We start from the raw sequence: 19,498 nt of genomic DNA, 5'->3' as shown, positions 1-19,498 counted from the left end.
ATGCAAGTACAGATAGTAGGTGTATAGTATCTGCTTTTGTTCTTTGCTGTGGAATTTTAAAGGAGTGAGTTAATCTGGTACTTCTCAAATGTGAACCGAATCACCTAGAGATCTTGTTAAACCTCAGATTCTGGCCCTGACCGGGGTGGCTCAGTTGGTTGGGCACTGTCCCATGCACCTGGAGGTCACAGGTTTGATTCCCCATTAGGACACATGCCTGGGTTGCAGGTTTGATTCCCAGGAGGAGGTGTGCAGGAGGTGGCTGATCAATGGTTCTCCCCCCCCCCCCCCCCAATCTCTCTCTAAAAGTCAATTAAAACATCTAACAAAAAAACAAAACTTTCATTTACTCTGAGATCCTGCCTCTCTAACAAGCTTCCCAGTGGTGCCAGTGTTGCTGGGTTTGTGGAACTCATCCAGCAAGCCTTTGCCCAAGTAAATAGCGGAAGTGTAGTAAAGATAAAGCTTAATAGGAATGTGGAAGTGGAGCACTTATGGGGACAGAGACTTGAAAAAGTTTCACTGTGAACACTGGAGTCCTTAAAATGATAGCAGAACACCACATGGGAAGAGATGCTTATCGTGGAATAAAGCAGGAGACCAGAGTGGGGGACAGTAGCTAAAAAGGCTGGGGTGATATAGTTCTGTGGCTTATGCCTCAGAAAAGGAGGTGTTGTCCAGTGCTGGCAACCACTGTGCCAGGACTGCAGTGAAGGATGCTCTGGCGGGGAGGGGGAGTGGCGGTGTGGGTCTGGGGTTCACTGGAAGGGTTAGGACCTCCATGTGTACTCCAAACAAAATGGCACTTCCCCCAATGTGGACAGGAGTGTGAGTGACAAACGATCATTTCCTGATCTTAAGTTACCAGGTTCAAAGTAGGAAGATTCTCTTTCTTTTTTTAAACTCATAAATGACGGGGAAAGTAGCACCAACAAACATTCTGCTCTACATATAATCTCACAGGTCTGATGATGGGTGCGATCAATCCCATTTCTTTTGTGCACTGTGTGCAGAGGGTACAACAAGTACCCATGTATGTTTAACAGTAGGGGAAAGGCAAAGATAAAGAACTGTTACATCTCCTCCCACTCACCCCTTCCCCCACAGAGAACTAATCAATATTTACCGCCTGATGCGTATTCTTGTAGCTTTTACCCATGCAAATTTATGTGCATAGACAGGAATTTTTCAAATTCCATCCTGGTGCTTTAGCAGGCACATTATTCTGCAGACTGTTTTTCTCACTTAGGGTAGGTCATAAACATCCCTCCAGGTCAGTGGATAGAGCTCTCACTTGTTTTTTTCCTAGCCATTTAAAATAGCTGTGTATAAATATAGATGTCCCATAATTTGTTCTGCCACTCTCCCATTGATGGAAAATTGGGTAATTTCCAATTTTGGCTACTACAAACAATCTGACACACACGAAAAACCCTACTGTGACAGTGCCTCAGTACCAGAACTCTGATTTCAACCAGCCACGCATATCACAGTAGCTTTCATATCATGGACATTTCTGAATGAAGCTTAGCAGTGGCTAGGCCTGTGCTACCCAATGTAGTAGCCATTGGTCACATGTAGCTATTTAAATTCGCTAGAATTAAGTCACATTAAACATTTACTTCCTCAGCCACATCAGCCTCATTTCATGTGTTCAGCAGCCACAGGAGAGGAGTGGCCACCGTAGTAGACAGCACAGCACAGACCATTCCACCCTCAGAAAATTCCACTGCGCAGCCTGGACTAGACACTAGTGCTACACCCTAGAGAAGGAAGTGTTTCTCAGGGGGCTGGTGTTGTAAGAGAGCAAATTTTTAAAAGTACAAACTGTGTTTTAATTGGTTGCCTCTGCAGTTACTTCAACGAGAATCAATATCCAGATGAAGCAAAGAGAGAAGAAATTGCAAACGCTTGCAATGCAGTCATACAGAAGCCAGGTAAGGCAGCGAGCTGTGCTCTGGCAGCTCTCGGCTTCAGGTCCTCGCTTAGGACACGAAAGGCCCCGACTCATCCCACTCCATGCTCTCTGTGCCGTCCTCCTGTGGAGAGGCACGCCCTGTCCTGGTCAGACCACGCTTCGTGGGGACGTGACTGTGCTGTCCAGTCAGAGGTTCATATGGGAACGTTTCCAGGGAGTGTCCCTGATGAAGAGGCAAGAGCTTGAAATTAATGTTTAAGACTATAGGTTTCTTTTTCCAAAAAATAGCATAAATGTATCAATTCCAAAATAGTTTAAATCTTTCATCAGAGTTTGTTAATAAAAATATTGGCATAGAATTTTTAATCATTGTAAATTGTCTAATTTAGAGCCGAAGAGAGAGCTGTGTTTGGAGTTGGCTTTGGGAGGACTTCTGCTCAGCCAGGAGGGGTTGGGGGATTCCATTCTGAGGTCCTGCCCTCATGCGCGTCAGCAGAGCCACTTAAACACACTCGCCCTTTCTCCCAGGTGCTAAGATAGTTCACATTTTACAGTTTTTGTTACCAAAAACCATTCAGTTATGACAATCGGATTGATCTCCATTTGGCCCATTAACGTGTTTGGCTTAAAGGCCGTAAATTAAAGTATAAATGCTTTTGCCGGGACCGGTTTGGCTCAGTGGATAGAGCGTCAGCCTGTGGACTGAAAGGTCCCAGGTTCGATTCCGGGCAAGGGCATGTACCTTGGTTGTGGGCACATCCCCAGTAGGGGGTGTGCAAGAGGCAGCTGATGGATGATTCTCTCTCGTTGATGTTTCTAACTCTCTATCCCTCTCTCTTCCTCTCTGTGAAAAATCAATAAAATATATTTTTTTTAAAAAAAGTATAAATGCTTTGTAATAATTAAATAGTAATTTATTCTTCCTTAGCTAGAAGCCTGACTGCTTAAAAGTCCAGAGCCTACAAACTCAGCTCCATCATCATCTAAAAGTCCCATCCCTAAAGCTGCTGGAACTCCAACTCTTCCTGGAAAACACATTACCCCTAGCTCATCAAGGCCCTAACCTGTTTTCTGGAGTCTCCCCCCATGTGGGTTAAAGCTGAGACAGGAGAGGACAGGGTGGAAGGGAAAGGTACAGGTGGGTCCTTGTTGGCAAACATGGTGCTGTCCATAAGAAGTCACATTTGACAGCAAAGAAGATAATAAATCTAAAATGTTCCTCTCATGCTGTGTTGCAGCATCGTCACAATAACGGATGGCTAAGTAGCATTTAGTCTCCAAGAAAACATGAGACAGCAGTAACTAATCAGTGTAAGATCTGAAAGACGTACGTAAACCAGCTATCTGAAACCCGGTTAAGGAATAGCATAGTCATCTAGAATGATGCTAATTAAATGAAGCCTCTCGGGTGAACAGCAGCCCCAGCAGACTGACTCTGTGATATCCTTTAGGATTGTATTTAATACTGGAATTCTTTAAGATTGTGTGGCTTTCTGAATTCAGGCATTTTATATTATGAGTTGCTATTTGTGAATTTTTTCAATAATAATTTGAGTATGAACATTGTACTAGGTGTTGCAAATCTGCCCCCCTACATATCTGTTATTTAACAAGTGCAATCAATAGAACCTTTAAAAAAGAAAAGTATTATTCCTTAAAACTACTCTGAGATATAGATTACCTGAATTTCATTGCATGCATTCACAGGCAAAAAACTGTCAGACCTGGAGCGAGTTACCTCCCTGAAAGTGTACAATTGGTTTGCCAACAGGCGGAAGGAGATCAAGAGGAGAGCCAATATCGGTAATGTATCAGGGAGGCTGCTTCTCCTTTCGGGCAGTTAACGCTGTCTATTTTAAGCGGGACTTCAGTTTAGAACTGCAGGTATAAAGTACCCTACATTTTAGGAATTGTCCTTATGTTTTTCTTCATTGTATTTTTAATAACCCAGTTAATATTACTTAAAGTATTTGTTACAATAATAATGCTATTATTATTTCTCAAACTCATTGTTCTTAATGTTCTAGACTCTAGAATGAGACATGGTCTCTGAGCAGTTACTCCTGTGGTGCATGTTAAAGACACTTGTAAGGTCTGGAGAGAAGGAATGTGAAACCCCAGCTTCTTTGTTATTACCTGGTTATGACCTCAGTATTAAGGAACATCTGATTATTAGAGTTTGAATGAAAGAATCTTAGACAGGGAACATAGCAAAAGGCAGAGATTTTAAAAAGAAGGGAGCATTTAAGAAATGGATGAGCTTATGGCGAGGGGGGGGGGGGAGATTGCGCTTCTAAAACTATTTCATTTTAAACTTACTCCCTCTTCATCATTACAAATCTCAAACACTTTAACGAACTTCAAGATAGGAGGTCCGTATTATTAGTTGGTGTCAACCATGCAATGGTCAACCACGCAAATGCAGCCCACACAGCAGCAGGCCCCAGAATGCACACGTGTCCCTCGTCTGACCTCCATGCCCTGAGCTCCATCTGTCTGCAATTTCAAAGAAACAGAACATAGGGAAACCTAGGTTCTTGTTTAATGACGTTCTAATTCCTCAACACAGAAAATTAATTCAGCATTTAGGCCATTATGATGCTGTAACAGATAATTTAGGGATCCATTTGCTTTTTTCGAAGAAGCAGCAATCCTGGAGAGTCATGGGATAGATGTACAGAGTCCAGGGGGCCATTCCAATAGTGACGACGTCGACGGCAACGACTACTCTGAGCAGGTAAGGGGCTGAGCAGAGGATCAGGGTACAGAGCGGGTGGGAGCGTGTGACAGCTCAGTTCTGCGGAGCCTGTGGTGCGGGAGGGGAAGAGGAGACAGTCTGATGTCCCTCCACACTGTACTCGTGTGTCTAGTTGGATTTTTGTGTAATTAGAAAGCAATGTGGTAAGATTCAGTTGTCCTGTTAAATTTGTGAGAAATCGTTATTCACCCACATGGATTTATTGTCATACAACAGGATACTTGGCAAGTACGCAATGGGGAGGAGGAGGAGGGAAGAAGTTCAGAGGGAGTCAGAGAAGCAGAGAAGGTAGAAGAAGAGAGGAGGATCTGATCCAAACAAGCAAGTTACACCATTCACCACACACACACTCACTGTCTGAGAAACACTAGGGGCTGCTGGGTAGCCGTACCCAAGCCTAAGCACCACCGATGGCGCCCAGTGGAGGGCCCCACCCCGCGCCCCATCTCAGTGGGAACCACGTGTTGAGATGAGTGGTTCTTCCAGAGTCTCCGGCACATTGACACACACACCCTCTCATAAATGCATGTCCTCTACCTCACCCGACTTACTCTTCATTGCTTGGGGGCAGAAATATATTTAATTATAGCCACTGGATGGAGAAATTCAGTAACAAATGATGTGGGATGTTCCCCGCCCCCATATCTGTTGACAGATTTCATTTACATTTTTCTGGGATTTGAAATTCATTGCCATTTGGAACGTGGTCTCCTGGACCCCAGGAAGGAAACTTCCCTGTGGCCTATGCCCCTCCCTTGCTGCTCAGCCAGCCCTTAAATCCCGCCCTCTGTGCTCCCTCTGCCTCCGGTGGCACAGCCTGTTCAGACACTGCGCCCCCTAAGCCCAGCCCGTGAAAACGAGAGTGAAACCGCGCCTGTACTTTCCCGGGACCTGTCCCTCTCCGGGCTCCACATCGCGGCTCCACCTTTCCCCTGGAGTGTTCATAGGTCTTCCTCATTGGAAACATTCCTGGTATTTCCACCTTTTTATCCAGATGCCCTAGGGCAGCATATCCCACCCTCCCCAAAGTTCTTTGATGCAGATTTCCCCTGAAGGAGGGAAACCCGCCCTTCTTTGTAACACTGTTCGTGCCACAAATGCTAGGCCAGCGTCCTCTATTGTTAGCACCTCAGTGAGGGGAGGGGTGTCACACTCCAGCTAAGGTGGCCCCTTCCCCCGGAGCTGTCCCGCAGTGACACTGCAGACACTTCCGTGCTGCTGTCATCGAGAGATGGTTATTTTATTTATTTATTTTTTTTACAAAAGTGCAGTTTTATCCATAAGATGTTGGTGTCTAACTTCCTGTCTAGTTTTCTCAGTTCAGTGGAGAGATACCATGAATTCTAATAATCCTGGGAGCACCATCCAGAATTTAATAGCTCACCATCATGGCCTTCGGTGACTAGAGCTTTGTTTTTTGCAAAACTAGAATGAGCCAGATTTGATTATTACCAACAACAATCTTCCTGAAAGAATATAATGCTCAGCAAGAAAAGAAAAAACTTGTCTGTTGAATCCTAAAACTGTCACCCCGAAATCTCTGGACTATCCATTCAGTGTCTACTTAAATGCATTTCGCCCCACTCCGTCCTGAGCCCTTCCCCCCTCTCCTCCGCCCCAGCTGCTCTGCCTCCCCTTGCCCAGCATGCCTTTCTGGGAGCCGGAGCCTGTCCCCGTCCTCTAACATGTGTTTCTTATCCCTGCACGTCTAGGACGACAGCACTAGCCATAGTGACCACCAGGACCCCATCTCACTCGCTGTGGAGATGGCAGCCGTCAACCACACCATCTTGGCATTGGCCCGACAAGGAGCCAACGAAATCAAGACAGAGGCCCTGGATGACGACTGACTGGGGAGGGCGACGTGAGAGTAATTTAGTTTAGACGTAGCACCTTAGCAGACTTTCCTCGGTCCTTAACACGTGTTCTCACAGTATAACTTGCAGTTTCTTGTATGTCAGTTAGCCGTTAGGGTCTTCTTGTTCTGTGAAGATGGCATGGTGCCCTCCGCCTTTGCATATACTCTCTCAGTATTAATTCCCAGTAAATAATAAGCAACCAACCAACCAACCAACCACACTTCCCTCTCCCGGCCCCAAGGCTAGAAATTTCGCTGCTCCGTCTTAGCATTCCAAGAAAGTGCTTCCAGGTATGTAGATAGCCCTCCGGCCTCCGACACTAGGCTACATGTAATCCGCGGGTGCCGCGGACCCCCGTCCCACCGTCTGTCCCCTTCCCTCCTCGGCTGACGGGATGCAGGCTGAGGCAGTGTGGCCCGGGACTGACAGCCCAGGCGGGGAGTGTCCACGGTGAAAGGAGCACGAGCCTCACCTCGGGGTGGGGGGCCCCTGATTTCTAGCTTCAACAAGCCGTGCCTCACAACAGTCACGCGGGCTGTGACGCCTGTCTGGGCTGTGCCGGACCGCAGCAGGGGAGCTCCCGCTCAGGCTCAGGTGAGGGTGCCATGCCTGACAGACACCCAGTCCTCTCACAGCTGTGTGACTGATAGATAAAATACTGCCTTCTGCCTTTGGGACCATGATTAAAACAGACAAAAATAGAGGTCATTTAAAAACACCCCAGCTTGAGAGGCACTGGGAAGTGACACGAGCTGAATGTGTGTGGGTGCCGCGGCCAGCTCTCAGAACCGCCGTCTGTCTGTCAGGGTGGCGCAGGCCGGGCCTGGCTGGGAAAGTGCCCGAGGTCGTCAGGCCCTGCTTGCCTCCTGTGTCCCCTTCCCTGCCGCCAAACAAGTCTTTCCAGGATTTGAAGCTAAGGTTAAAAATGAGTGAACAAACTTCAGTCTTTGTGTCCATCGGCTGAAGCCCCTCGATGTGAGGGTTGTAGAGGACTGGACGGTGGCTGTTGCTGACTGACTCACAGATGCTAACACTTCCCCGCACAGGGGCAGGACGACGGGACGTTGGCCACGTACGTGGTGGTTCTGCGTGACAGACGGGTGTGACTGCTTTGGTGTTCTCTTTGCTCTGTCCTTGGAGCCGTGTGAAAAGCTGTATTGCTACAGGCAATTTATTTAATAATTGGAAGCCATATTGATAATGGATGTGGTAATATTTGTAAAGTTTAATCTTCTTTAAGCAGCAGTAACCTAATGGAATTTTTTTCCTTGATCATATATGTAGCACTTTTGTTACTTCTTAAAGATATTTATATTTGATAAACCTTTTTTTCATTTTGAGAACTCAAAATACCAAACAGTGAACTTGCGTTATAAAGTCACCCTGTGATCACCTTGTCATCTAGTAGCAAAAATGATGAACTATTCATGCATCGAAGAAAATTACATCTGCTGGCCCTGTATGAAAATGATCTCTCAGCATCCCGGTTAAATGACACGCTGTCAGCGCGGTAAGGAACGGCCCTCCCCTCGGGGCGACGGCGAAGGGCGTGTCTGAGCGGCACGCACCCTGCCTTGGCCCGGTCCATCTCCTTCCTGCGGACAGTGGGGCCTCGTGTCAGGGGGCTGTGGGTCCTTTTGTCCATTACCTGAAAACGACTTCTAAGATAGAAGGTGCCGTTTCCTTACCTGCCCCCCCCCCCACAATGTATCCAACTTAAAACCATTGAGAGTGAGACTTACTGACCTTCCCTTTTCTCTTTCTCGTTAGTGAGATACTGCATGCCGCCCGTCTCTCGCTGGTCTAACTCCACCGCAGGCACATGGTGACGCCACCAGCTCGTGCCTGTGAGCCCGCGGGCGTCGGTGTGAGCCAGCCTGAGCGCGGGCGTCACGGTGCCACTGTGGGCCTGTGGCTTACAGGGCTGTCGGCAGGGCCTGGCCTGCTCTTGTCCGTGGATTTCAGGGGGAAATGTATATACTTTTTCACTTCCAAGAGCTGAAGTAGAATGGAGTAGCCTTTTCTGTTTTACTGTGTTACTTGAACCAACAGATTCAAGAGTAGCATTTGTTCTTCTCAGGAATGACCCCCACTCGTTTTCTTTCTTGCCGTCTTTGACTTTTCGTTTAGATTAGGAGGTTGTGTTACCTTTCTTTCCTTTTATACGACTTAGAACTATAACTTGTATCTTTCCATTTCTGTGGAATTTTGTTGGCTTATTCTAGGCTGATTCAGAAAAAAAAGGGGGGGGGGAGGGGGAGAAAAATACACTTTCTTACAAGCCACATCCATGATTGATTATTGTCAGGAGATTATTATAATTGATAGCTTCTTTATGATGGGATTGCTCGTCTGGTTTGTGCTTGCTGTTCTTTTTAAAGAAACAGACAAACTGTTAAGAAGACAGCTGCAGTTTCTAAAGAACTACAGTGATTGCCAGAGAGGAGCTCAAAGGTTTCATTGTTTTAAGACATTTAAGGAAGGGGAGGGGGACCGAGAACGAAGAAAGGAGAGTGAGTGTCCAGAGGCCGCACCAGGCCCCGGCTCGGACCTCGGGAAGGAAGGGATGTGTCCGGAGGAGCAGGACTGCGGCTCGCTCTCACCACTGCCTTACGTGCTCTTGCTTTTCACCAAGAGTAGACCTTTAGTTCTTAGGGGCGTACTGTTTTGTTTTTTACCAGGTTCCATTCCACTCTCTTGTCCAAGTTACCTTAGTTATTATAATGGCATATGGAGTTGCCACTAATTTGTAATATTTTTTAATCGTAATACTTTTTCTGAAGTTTTCTTAGGTTTAAGATGTGATATTGTAATAGAAACTGCTCTCTTACTGAAGGGAATAGCTGGGCTCTTAAAGAACCCCTGCTGTTCCCGTGGTCGTCCTGTCTCTCTTCTCTCTCTTCATGGTGGGCTTTCTCCGGGGCTGATCAGATCAGAAGGCCGGGGGGTTGGAGGGAGGGGCTTGCCAGTTCATGTCACTTGTCTGTATTATTGTTTTAAGACTTCATCAAATTACCATGGTCATATGGGTACACGTCCTTCCTAAAACAGAGCCTTACAAAGGGACCTCCTAATGATGGACCATCCTGATGAAATCTGCCTCTCCGTCTCCGTCCATAACTCGGATGTTTCGTGAAGGCCCGGGAGAACATCCGGTCCACTCTTAGCTGAGGTGGCCTAGTGCAGTGAGGACCAAATAGCATCTTGGGGCAGGCGGGTGTGGTTCCTGCACGTTGCCACTGGTGGGACAGCCTGCCCCACATTCCCATCTCCCCACAGAAAGGCAGGCTGGAGGGGAAGACCCCGAAGGCACCTGTACTTCAGCTCAGTAGAGGTGACCCCTAAAAGAGGAGAATGAGGAAATGAGGAGGAGACGCTCAGAAACATGAAGTATACGGACCTGGACCCCAGTCGGGTTGGACAGCAGGCAATGCAGGGCCACAGCAGCTCTGCTGGGCCAGGCATCAGGTCACTTACCTCAAGGGGATGACTGGAGCGCGCAGACACTGGTTTCTTTTCTGCGTTTGGCCTTTGTCTATAAATTTCTCTCTTGGATCCCAGCCTTCAGGAGTCAAGTGTAGCTGCACTTCCTTTCATCGGGGCCTCCGGTCACATCCTTTCCTCCGACCAGCAGCTCTTCCGTTCCTCTGGGCTCCGGCCCGGAGCCTCGGCATGCGCGCCTGGCTGGAGCTGTTTGCATATAGGAGAGCGGCATCTCCACCGCTCCATCCCTGCCGCCCAGCCCGGTGTTTCCTACCGGCCACATGTCCCATCGATCAGCTACATTCTCTCTGCCCATAGCAGCGGAAGTAATCCGTTCCTAAATTATCTCCCACTCCAGTCCTGAAAATGTGAAATTCAAGTCCTTTCTCTCTGTTCTGGAAGGTTTGGTAAGAAGCATTCTTCCCATTTAGCTCATGTCTCTGCCTGCCCCCCTCCCCCGTTTTCTTTTTTTACTGGGAACCACCAGAGTGTTTTCCCCAGTGAGTCTCACAGATTCTTAGGCAATAATTGTCTTGTTGGTGATCCACCGAGTGGCTCTGCCCCTCGGCTGAGCACTGGTTTTCTGTGTTCCTCTCGTCTGTGACTTAAACCTCCTGCCATTTTGTTGTGTTGGTGACACTTCACGACTGCATCCGTCAGGTTGCGCTGAGCCCACCAGACCACGGACAGCTTTCCTGAGCCGGCTTTGTTGGGAGCCCCGCATGGACGCTGGCGTGTGGGCCCGCTCCTCCTGGTGGCTCCGTGCGGGGTGCCGGTGCTGCAGGAGTGGTGCGGGCGGAATTCCGCATGTGATACCTTCCTCGCTGTGTGCTCGTGGAATAGCAGGGATGCTTTCTCAGGATTTGGGGGTCGGCTGTCGGCCATATTGAAGCCCTTTACTGTCCCTTCATTTCCAGGGTCTATTGAGTCACCTCGTCGGGCCTGAGTTACCCCGGGGGAAGGTCTCCCCGGGAGGCAGCCATCCTGGCCAGGCAGGCCCTTCTCTGTGCTGCGCGCTCTGTGTGGGAGAGACTTCTTACGCGGGGGAGTGGGTGGTGGGAAAGGCTTTCTAGTCTCGCCCTAAGAAGCCATTGCCGCGGCCGGAGCTCCTCCCGCAGCAGGTTCTGCAGGGAAAGGCTGCTCAGTCCTCTTACGGCTGAGGCCCAGGTTGGTCCACTGACCTCTGGGCACAGCTTCATTCGTGTCTGCGCAGTCAGACGCCTGAGTTTACAACCGAGAAGTTTCCACATCAGCAGCATTCCTCTTTCGTGGTGGGGAAGAGTAGCAGCAGCAAAAAGAACACTAAGGACCCGAGAAACCCAATTTCCTGAAGCTTTGGTTTTCTTTTGAGAAGGGAGGGAACAGAGAAGAGGGAAAATCCCGCTGCACCCAGCAGTCTCCCATCCCCTCACCCCCTTACCCAAGGGGCCGGAGGGTGTCGATGCCTTGGGATCCCAGCCGTGCGTGTTCCCGGACTCCTCTCCATCATTCCTTGCGTGGCCTCGGGGCCAGGCCGTGAGAAGAACTAAATCTAGCTAAATCCCACTGAAGTGAGAGCTAACTGGCACTTTTTACACCAGAGTTTATACGTTTCACACCTCGTCTCATTAGCCAGCTCCCTGAGATCAGGGAAGGAGTTCTCTGCAGGCGCTTTGCCTTCCTCCTGGCGTCACTTTTACTTGGCAAGTTCTTGGATCAGTTCGCCCGGAGCTGTCCCCTCCGCTGGGTGTCGGTGCCCACGGCCTCGCCTGCGTGGGCGGCAGCCAAGGGCACAACCACCACCTGCCACACGCCGGCCAAGGGGGGCCTGTGTGCACAGCTTGGGGTGCTGGCTGCATTTTCATTCTCCCCCTTTAAAATTAAAGATGCTGCACGGCCATAATTAACTCTCAAATTCACATTGGTGTGCTGTGATCGAACGAAGGTTTGCCTGAATCCTTTCAAATTGTAACCATGGTAATTGAGGGGGTGGCACAGAGTGAGTATATAAAAATACGATGACAATTGTTCTGAATGACTGAGTGTCCTCCTGCCTGTAATTAGCTGCCTTGGTGAGATGTGAATTGGCATGGCCATAATTAAAAGGATTTCTGTCCTCTGTGCCATTGAAAGGGGCAGCTCCCCACCCTGTTCCCTTCAGCACGAATGCCCCCCAGTACACTGAGAGCTGCAGCTCAGCAAACTGAAGTAATGACAGGGTGTCTGTCCTCGCCGAAGTGAGAGTGGAGGATTTGGAGATATTTCCGTTTCAAAATGGAAGCCTTTGGATAGTTCCCCGTTTGACTTCTGAAGTCTCTGAAACCTGCCTCTCGCCTCAGTCCCAGCCTGCCCACATGGCATTAGTCAGAATCCCAACTGCGTCGGCTGAGACAGGCCTTCCTGTCCCTCCGTCCTACTTGCCAACGTCTGCTGCTCGCCTGACCGGAGCCATTTATTGCTTCACCAGCCCCCTAGGATTTTAAAAATGCCCTTGTTGATATTTCCATGGCCATCTTCGTCAGAAAGTCATTATCAAATAGGCATTCACACGTGAGCTAAATAGGATTTTCCTCATTGGATCACATGACACAGACACATAAACTAGCATGCATGGGCTTTAACCAGCTGTGAGGCATGAATGGGATCCTGATGTGTGCAATGTCCCTAAGTTTCTGGACCAAGAGGACACACGCGAGGTCCACCAAGTTTCCCATCGCTCCTGCACAGGTTAACGACCGCGCTCACGTCGGCGGCCTGCAGCCCTCCCTCCGAGCTTCCCCACTGCCGCCTCCCACTCCACCTCCTTCCTCTCTCTTCCCTCCGCGCTGTCCCGCCGGCTCAGGTGGTCCCCACGCTCCTCCCCTGGCAGAGCTGCAGGTCGCCATCCAGCCTTCCTCTGGAGTCTGCTTCCTTCGGCCCTGCCCGCACCTGCAGAGTCTGCTCCGTGTGCCATCAAGAGCACGTGCACACAAAGCCAGGACTTAACGTCCTGCCAAGGGCCCTGGCTAAGCTGCTTCCTCCCGCGGGGCAGGGCCTGCCTGGCCAGCACCGGCCCCACAAAACACTAAAGGGAACCAGCTCTTGCTTCTGTTCTCATATTGCTGCTCATCCTTAAATACATTCAGCCTTTCCCCTCTGCACATTCCAGAAGGAATCCTAACCCATGCTGGTTATTCTTCAGTTTCATGAAATACCTACAGTCAAATGCATAGTTGGGCTCCATCAGGAAAAAGTGCCATATAAGGTTTTTACTCATTGCTTCTCTTCCTATGAGATCTAAACGCGGCTGTCAACCCCACCGACACACAACTCGTGTGAAGTCACGGAACTTTTCAGTGGGATCTTGTCCATCTTCTTCAGTTGGAAAGACTGGATTTATGACCCCAAAAAGTATCCCATCTCTCCCTTCCCCAGCTTCTAAAAGTAACTCGCCGTTAGATTACAGAAACTAGAGCAGAGATGCTTCCTTCTAGATGGAAACACTAGCAAAGCCACATGCAGCCTCACGGAGCCCGGGCACCCCTGTGACAGCAGCATTTACTGAGCGTGTCCGTGCTGGGCGCTGCGAGAGGGCCTTCACCGCCTCCTGACCCGCCCTCCTGGGCCTCCTCCATGGGTCCAGGCGAGTCAAGTCTCCATGTGTCCTGCGTCTCGGCGGGGTGGCGTCCGCTGCAGTGCTCTGCATCAGTCCCTGTTCCATTTTCTCCGGCCCCGAGGCATCCCCCTGTGCACTTGGTTCCCTGGGACGCCAGACTGTCACCTGATGATCTAGACGCCGAGGGCCTCCCCGGGCAGCAGGCGAGGAGCCTCGTGGCTGAGTCTGCGGAGGGGAGGTGTTGCCTTCGCTGGAGGAAGGTCACAGCTGTCTTGGAGCCCCCGTACCAAGGGGCTGGGGTTTTCGAGCTCCCCTGGGCAGCTCCAGTTGAGAGCTGCAGGGAATGATCTCTCACTTCCTGTTCCCTCTCTCCAGCTCTTCCAGCCGTTTCCCCGTGCCTGGTGCTTCAGGCAGCCTGCTTGTTGAAAGGTGTCTTGCTAAGCCATTCCACCTCATTCTGCCATCCCTTCTGTCACTGTCCGGAGGGGCTGGTTCAGTGCTTACGTGGACTGGAGGCCCTGCAATCCCAATGTCCCATGTCCGCCCGCCCAGCTCCCTGGGGTCCTCGTGACCTTGAGTGGTCAGCAAAGCCACACCCAGCCAAGGGGCCAGCTGCCCAGGGTCTGTGTGGCGGCTCACTGAGGACTCCCTCACTAAATCCCATGTCCCCCTCTCCCTTCCCCAGGGCCGGTCTGTTCTGATCTGCGCTGTCCTATGCGTCCATTAAGCCCAAGAGCGTGGAAACCACCCAGGAGCAAGGCCCTGGGGGAGTGGCCTGTGTGAGGTTCCCAGGCCGTGGTCCCTGTAACAGGGACCTTGTTTCATTGGCTACAGAGTTTTGGTTATCTACACGAGGGGAGAAGGCGGCCACACCTGCCATTTAGGTACCCATCCAGGTTGGCATCTTTGGTGGCATTTGGGCACCACTGACATTGTGGAGAGGAGACGCTGCCTCCCCTCCGAGGGAACCCCTGGCTCACAGCCGGACGGGCCTCAGAGTCAGGCTTCCACCAGCTGTGGCTGCTTCCCACCACTTCCGGGCCCTGCTTCGGCCTCAGGCTTGTTTCCTGGCTTCCTGGGTGCACAGCCACCTCGCCCACTTTGTTTGCTTTACTGGAACCAAGAGCCCGGCATACAATAGTGAGGGTCACTTTTCCACTTGGTCATACACTGAAGCTGTTAAACCAGAAGCAGGGCCTTAGTGCTGCGTGAATGTGAACAGCGGCCTCTGGTGACTGACACTCCACTCGCTTTCCTGCCCACGTCCTGGGGGCGGGTGGCATGAACAGTGGACAGACAAGGGCGAGGGTGCAGCTGTGGCCTCTCGGGGGCATCGATGCTGGTTGTCTGCCCGAAGCCGCACCTCAGTATGTTAGTCAGTGAACCCCCTGGCGCCGCGTCTGAAAAGGGGCTCTGCAAACCAAACCAAAGTTCCGGGTGCGGGCTCTCCGCTGTTCGCTGGTTTTGCAAAAACACTCCTTTTAGAAGGGCCTCTTCTCCTGGTGTTCTCTCCCCCCCATAGCAGCACGTCTGTGCAGCCGGCACTGGGCCGCACACCTCCCGGAGAGAGGCCTCGCTGGGCCCAGCCCAGACTCACCAGGCTGCCAGGCGGACGCCGTCCCTGCCAGATGCCAGGAACATCCCAGTTGCCTCCCCTGGAAGAGCCCACAGCCTTCCCCAACTCCCCACGGGCTCCCCTCTGTGCCATGGCCACGGCCACTGGTATGCGGTACCTTCCAAGCATAAAGTTCTTTATGATTTTTAAGTGCCTAAGCAAGTTACAGACCTCTGGGCCCTGCCCCGCCCTCCCCACCCACACTTGGCCCTCAAGGGAAAGCGTGTGGCTGCTGTCCAGGGTCCCGGCTTCTACAAGCAGAACAGCTAAGGCCCCCCCACCCCACCCCGCGCACCCCATCGGGCTGGCCTGTCACTCCTGTGCTGCTGCTTCAGGGTGTTCCTGTCGATGGGGTCATGGTCTTGGTTCAGAGAGAATGTTGGGGGCCTGCTTAGCAATGGCTGTAGCTGCTGAGGGAAAAGGGTAGGGGAGCAGCAACTGTCTGTCGGTAGCTGCCAAGCACATCCAGAGCCGAGAGGCCGGAGTGAAGGGATGACGGCTACAGACACGAGGGCTCATTTGCCACCGGGAGGCACCGGGACCCTGGCCCCCGTCTTCCTCCTAGGCTCGAGGTTCAGAGCAGCTGTGCACGGGGCTCAGGGATGACTGCATCGGCGGGAAGGAGACCAGAAGCGCGTCTTGAAAATGAGTGTGAGATTCTGTGTTTGCTTTTCGCGTTCAGTCTGACCTGGATCCGGGCCTTTATTCCTTCCTCACTGGGCGCACGGAGGTTCTTCCGTGACCCTCGCTGTTCACATCTTGGCACTAAGCAATGCTCACGTGGTTTGTTGGTGTGTTAGAAGGTTTTGCAAAATGGAATAATCCATAGCCAGGCACTTTATTTTAATTAATAATCCAACATTTTTGTTCAGACAATGAACAACCCAACCGCTGGGCATCCCTTAACACGGAGGAGCCCCTTTGCCCGAGGGGTTCTCCCGCGGCGGGCGGAGGAGGGGGGCCGGTGGACGAAGGATAAACGGGGTGTTGCCTGGGTGACGTGGCTGCAGGCCTTCCCGGAGGCCACCAGCCTGGATGCGCAGGCGCCGCCCCTCCGTTCTCCAGATGCTATTTTTACAGGTTCTCCCGAGTGCTTGTCAATTACCCGGCTTGTAATTGAGAGAGAGATGAATGTAGGGAGAGTGCAGCGAGCGGGAACAACAGTGCAATGCAATTAGCGGCAGGAAGGGGCCCGGCTTCCTTTCACTTAACTGGACTTGAACTCTGGAGCGTGCGGGGTGCTGGGAGTGTTCCGAGGCGAAGCGGGTGCAGCTCCGTCTTCCTGGCGCTGCGGGTGGGAAGCAGCTGGCACAGCGCGTGAGCGACGGGCGCGGGCGTGGCCTCCAGTGAGACCCGACGCCGCGGGCCCGAGCCTCGGGGCTGCCTGGGAGTTCTTAGCATCCACCAAATACGCGCGTGTCTGCAGGGCCGTCCGGAGCCTCCCGCGGGGCTCTCCTGTGTCTTCGTCTGCGTTTCCCTCTGGCGTCCCGGTCTCCGTCCCCACCTGTGCACCATGTGTCCCCGAGGGGAGTCGCACCTGTGTCTGAGTCTGCTGTAAGGTGTTCAGTCTACCTCAACGGGTCACCATGGTCAGCTCCGCCCCATAGCCGTCCTCCCCACATGGCCACACACACTGGAATGTATATGTGCCCGGCCCTGCCTTCCCCATCAGTAACCTCCTGTCCCCATCTTTCCTGTAATCACCACAAACTCCTAGTGCAAATTGGATGCTGCTTTAAATGTGAAAACAATTGTTCAAAAGCTATAAAACCTGAATGAAAGCTAAAGCTGAATTTATAAGCCTTGTTGCATATGAGCCAAAAGTGCAAAAAGCTCTATATAATGAACTAACCTGCCACTCGTATAAATATAAATATATATAAATATATTAAAATCAGACTGTTCTACAAAATTGTGTATTTGTATTTTTGTGTACGTACAATTTTCTGCTAAGCAGAAGGAGGATGTAGTATAGGATGCTGTGAGAAGAGATTTGGTTTAATCCTATTTCTTTGTTACTTATTTTTGTTAACATCAGATGCCTGTCTTCGTCTTCTATGTGTATGACACTGTTCGGAAAGCTGCAGTATCTCTCTTCCTCAGTCCAGAGTCCGTTAGAGAGTGAAACCTGGGGCTTAGAGAGTTGCCAGGCCCCACACTCGGTCAGTGGACAGAGCTTGGCCCTGTCCCGCCCAGGAGCTGCCCGCGGAGCTGCAGTGGGACTGAGGGCCGGCAGGGCCTGGGGAAGCGAGATCCCACTTCCTCTTAGAGATCGGCTTCCAGAAAAAGCGATTGTTAGATCTGTTTACCAGATCCTCCCGCTCACCCAGAGGGGCAGGGGACGCAGGGCCTCTGAGGAGGGGGTCCGCCTGGCTCCCCAGGTCATTGGCCGCCCCGGACCCCTGTCCCTCTGAGTAGTTGCTGCCTTTTTCAGATCAAGTTACCGAAATGCCTCCCTTCTGCTGAGCTGCTGGCGCGTCACCACCCAGCCCTCCAGCAGGTTCCCCGAGCATCTCAGAACCCCTTTCCCGGTGCTAACACACAAGGCGGGGAAAGTGGCTGCCCGTCATGGCCGGGAGACAAGCTCCAGGTGCCCAGGGCAGCCAGCCCTTCCTCGGGAGGAAGGCGTCCCGCAGCCCTGGCCGCTGACCCCCTGCCCACACCTCAGCCTCACGTGGTCCCCTTGCTGTGAGCCTTCTCCAGGGAGAGCGATACTGCACCTTCACCTGTGGGACTCATATTTATAACAGTGTGTGATGACTGTAGAAGCAGCCCTTGTTTCTAGATGTGAATGGTCCAAGGAACAAGTGCTCTATTGTATTAATTAAAATAGTTCAATGAGTCCTGTATCATTGTATCTCCTATTCTGGATTAGTGCCTTTTGGACAGTAGACTGTTCTGTAATTAAAATGTAGTATATACTGCTTTTTTGTACAGTTTTTGTTTTAATAAAACTTTTTTTTAATTTGTGTTTATTTTAGTATTGTACCTATTAGAGAATAAAATGTATAACTGAACAGACTGGCTGGGATTTCTTTGGGAGAGGAGTGGCCGGCACCGACACGGGTGGGAGCGGTCCGTCTGCTTTAGAAAAAGAGGGGTGCCCCCAGCGCCCCGAGGACCGCGAAAGGGTTAAGGTGACAAGCTATCCGGTTGAGGGGAAGCCCCTGGATCCTTCCACCTCTGACTCCAGCCAATGCTTTGATTCCTGTCTGCCTGTCCCTTATCCCCCTCACCCAGCTTCCCAACCAGACCACCAACCTTCCCGCCATCTGCCACCTCCATCCAGAAGCCCCAGGCCTAGCACTCTCTCCGCCTTTCATGGATTGGGATTGCGTTGAGCAGTGCCCCCTGCCCCTCCCTCTCCTGCCAGGACCCAGCGCCTCTTTGCTGGGGCCTCCCCTTCAGTGGCGAAGAGCAAACAGAAGGAAGCTGAGGCTTCGTTCTCTGTGTTAATTCGAAGGTGCCCAATGGTTGGGATCCAATGTGTAAGCAGGACTCGAGGACATTGTCCAAGCTCTCCTCTCTCCCAGCAGAGGATCCATTTACTTCCCGCTCAGAGAAAACCTGAAGAAAACTGTTTCCTCACTACACATAAGTAGAAAAGACTACGCAAAATTTTAAGCCGCCCCAAACCCGACCTAAACTGCCAGGTGGAAGTGGGCAGATGGGGAGGAGCAGTACTGAGGACACACACTCACCCGGGTTCTGTCCTTTGGACTCCCTGGGAGTTTTCCCTCCTATCGCCCTTGTCCCTTCATCTCCTCCCAGTCCTCTGTCCTTATGCCTCTGGGGCCCTCCTGTGGCATCATGCCCCGTGGGTGCACCTCAGAACAAACTTGCCCGCACTGTGCACCTAAGAACCGCCAGGACAGGTGTGCGATACTCTGGAGAGATTTGGTGAGTGAGCCAGAGAAATGTGACAAAATCCCCTAGCGCCCATTCTGGGTCTGAGCGACCATAAAGCCCCGCAGCCTGATGCAGACAAAGGAGACCTCATTGAGTTGCAAGAGAGTCAGCAGCAGCTCAGAAAATAAGATTTATCCTAGGAGCTAGATCAATTCTACATTCAGACTCCCGCCTCGGAGCAGCGCAGCTCCTGGCGGCCAAGTTTCTGTCATTCTCTGGCAGTGCTTATCTCTGAGAACAACTCTTGGGCCCTTATGAATACAAACAAGTCCCGCTGAGATGTGCTCTGACTGATGGCCACCTCCCATCAGCCCTCCAAGTGGCTGCAGCCCTGTATTCACAGCGCACACGAAGGCCAAGTGAGGCCCCTATGCAGGAAGGA

General features: G+C 51.3%; 1 protein-coding gene across 12 annotated transcripts in view; it reads left to right on the top strand.

Moving 5' to 3' along the window:
• Nucleotides 1–18,178, top strand: part of HMBOX1 (homeobox containing 1) — a 162,472-nt gene extending 144,294 nt beyond the window's left edge. For 4 of the 12 annotated variants that reach the window (XM_084886430.1, XM_084886435.1, XM_084886434.1 and 1 more), the window contains 5 exons: nucleotides 1,855–1,937; nucleotides 3,626–3,721; nucleotides 4,561–4,655; nucleotides 4,893–4,964; nucleotides 6,389–18,178. In XM_084886430.1, coding sequence (XP_084742556.1) covers nucleotides 1,855–1,937; nucleotides 3,626–3,721; nucleotides 4,561–4,655; nucleotides 4,893–4,964; nucleotides 6,389–6,526 — 484 coding nt within the window. In that variant the 3' untranslated portion in view covers nucleotides 6,527–18,178. Of the gene's footprint in view, nucleotides 1–1,854; nucleotides 1,938–3,625; nucleotides 3,722–4,560; nucleotides 4,656–4,892; nucleotides 4,998–6,388 lie in introns of all 12 variants that reach the window. The other 8 variants (XM_084886438.1, XM_084886437.1, XM_084886433.1 and 5 more) reach the window with 8 other exon arrangements.
• Nucleotides 18,179–19,498: the final 1,320 nt, after the last annotated feature.

Source organism: Pipistrellus hanaki, assembly GCF_964339955.1.
Source record: "Pipistrellus hanaki genome assembly, chromosome: 5".
Classification (NCBI taxonomy): domain Eukaryota; kingdom Metazoa; phylum Chordata; class Mammalia; order Chiroptera; family Vespertilionidae; genus Pipistrellus; species Pipistrellus hanaki.
The sequence above is the reverse complement of the archived record's forward strand: the minus strand, read 5'-3'. Positions and strand labels throughout refer to the sequence as shown.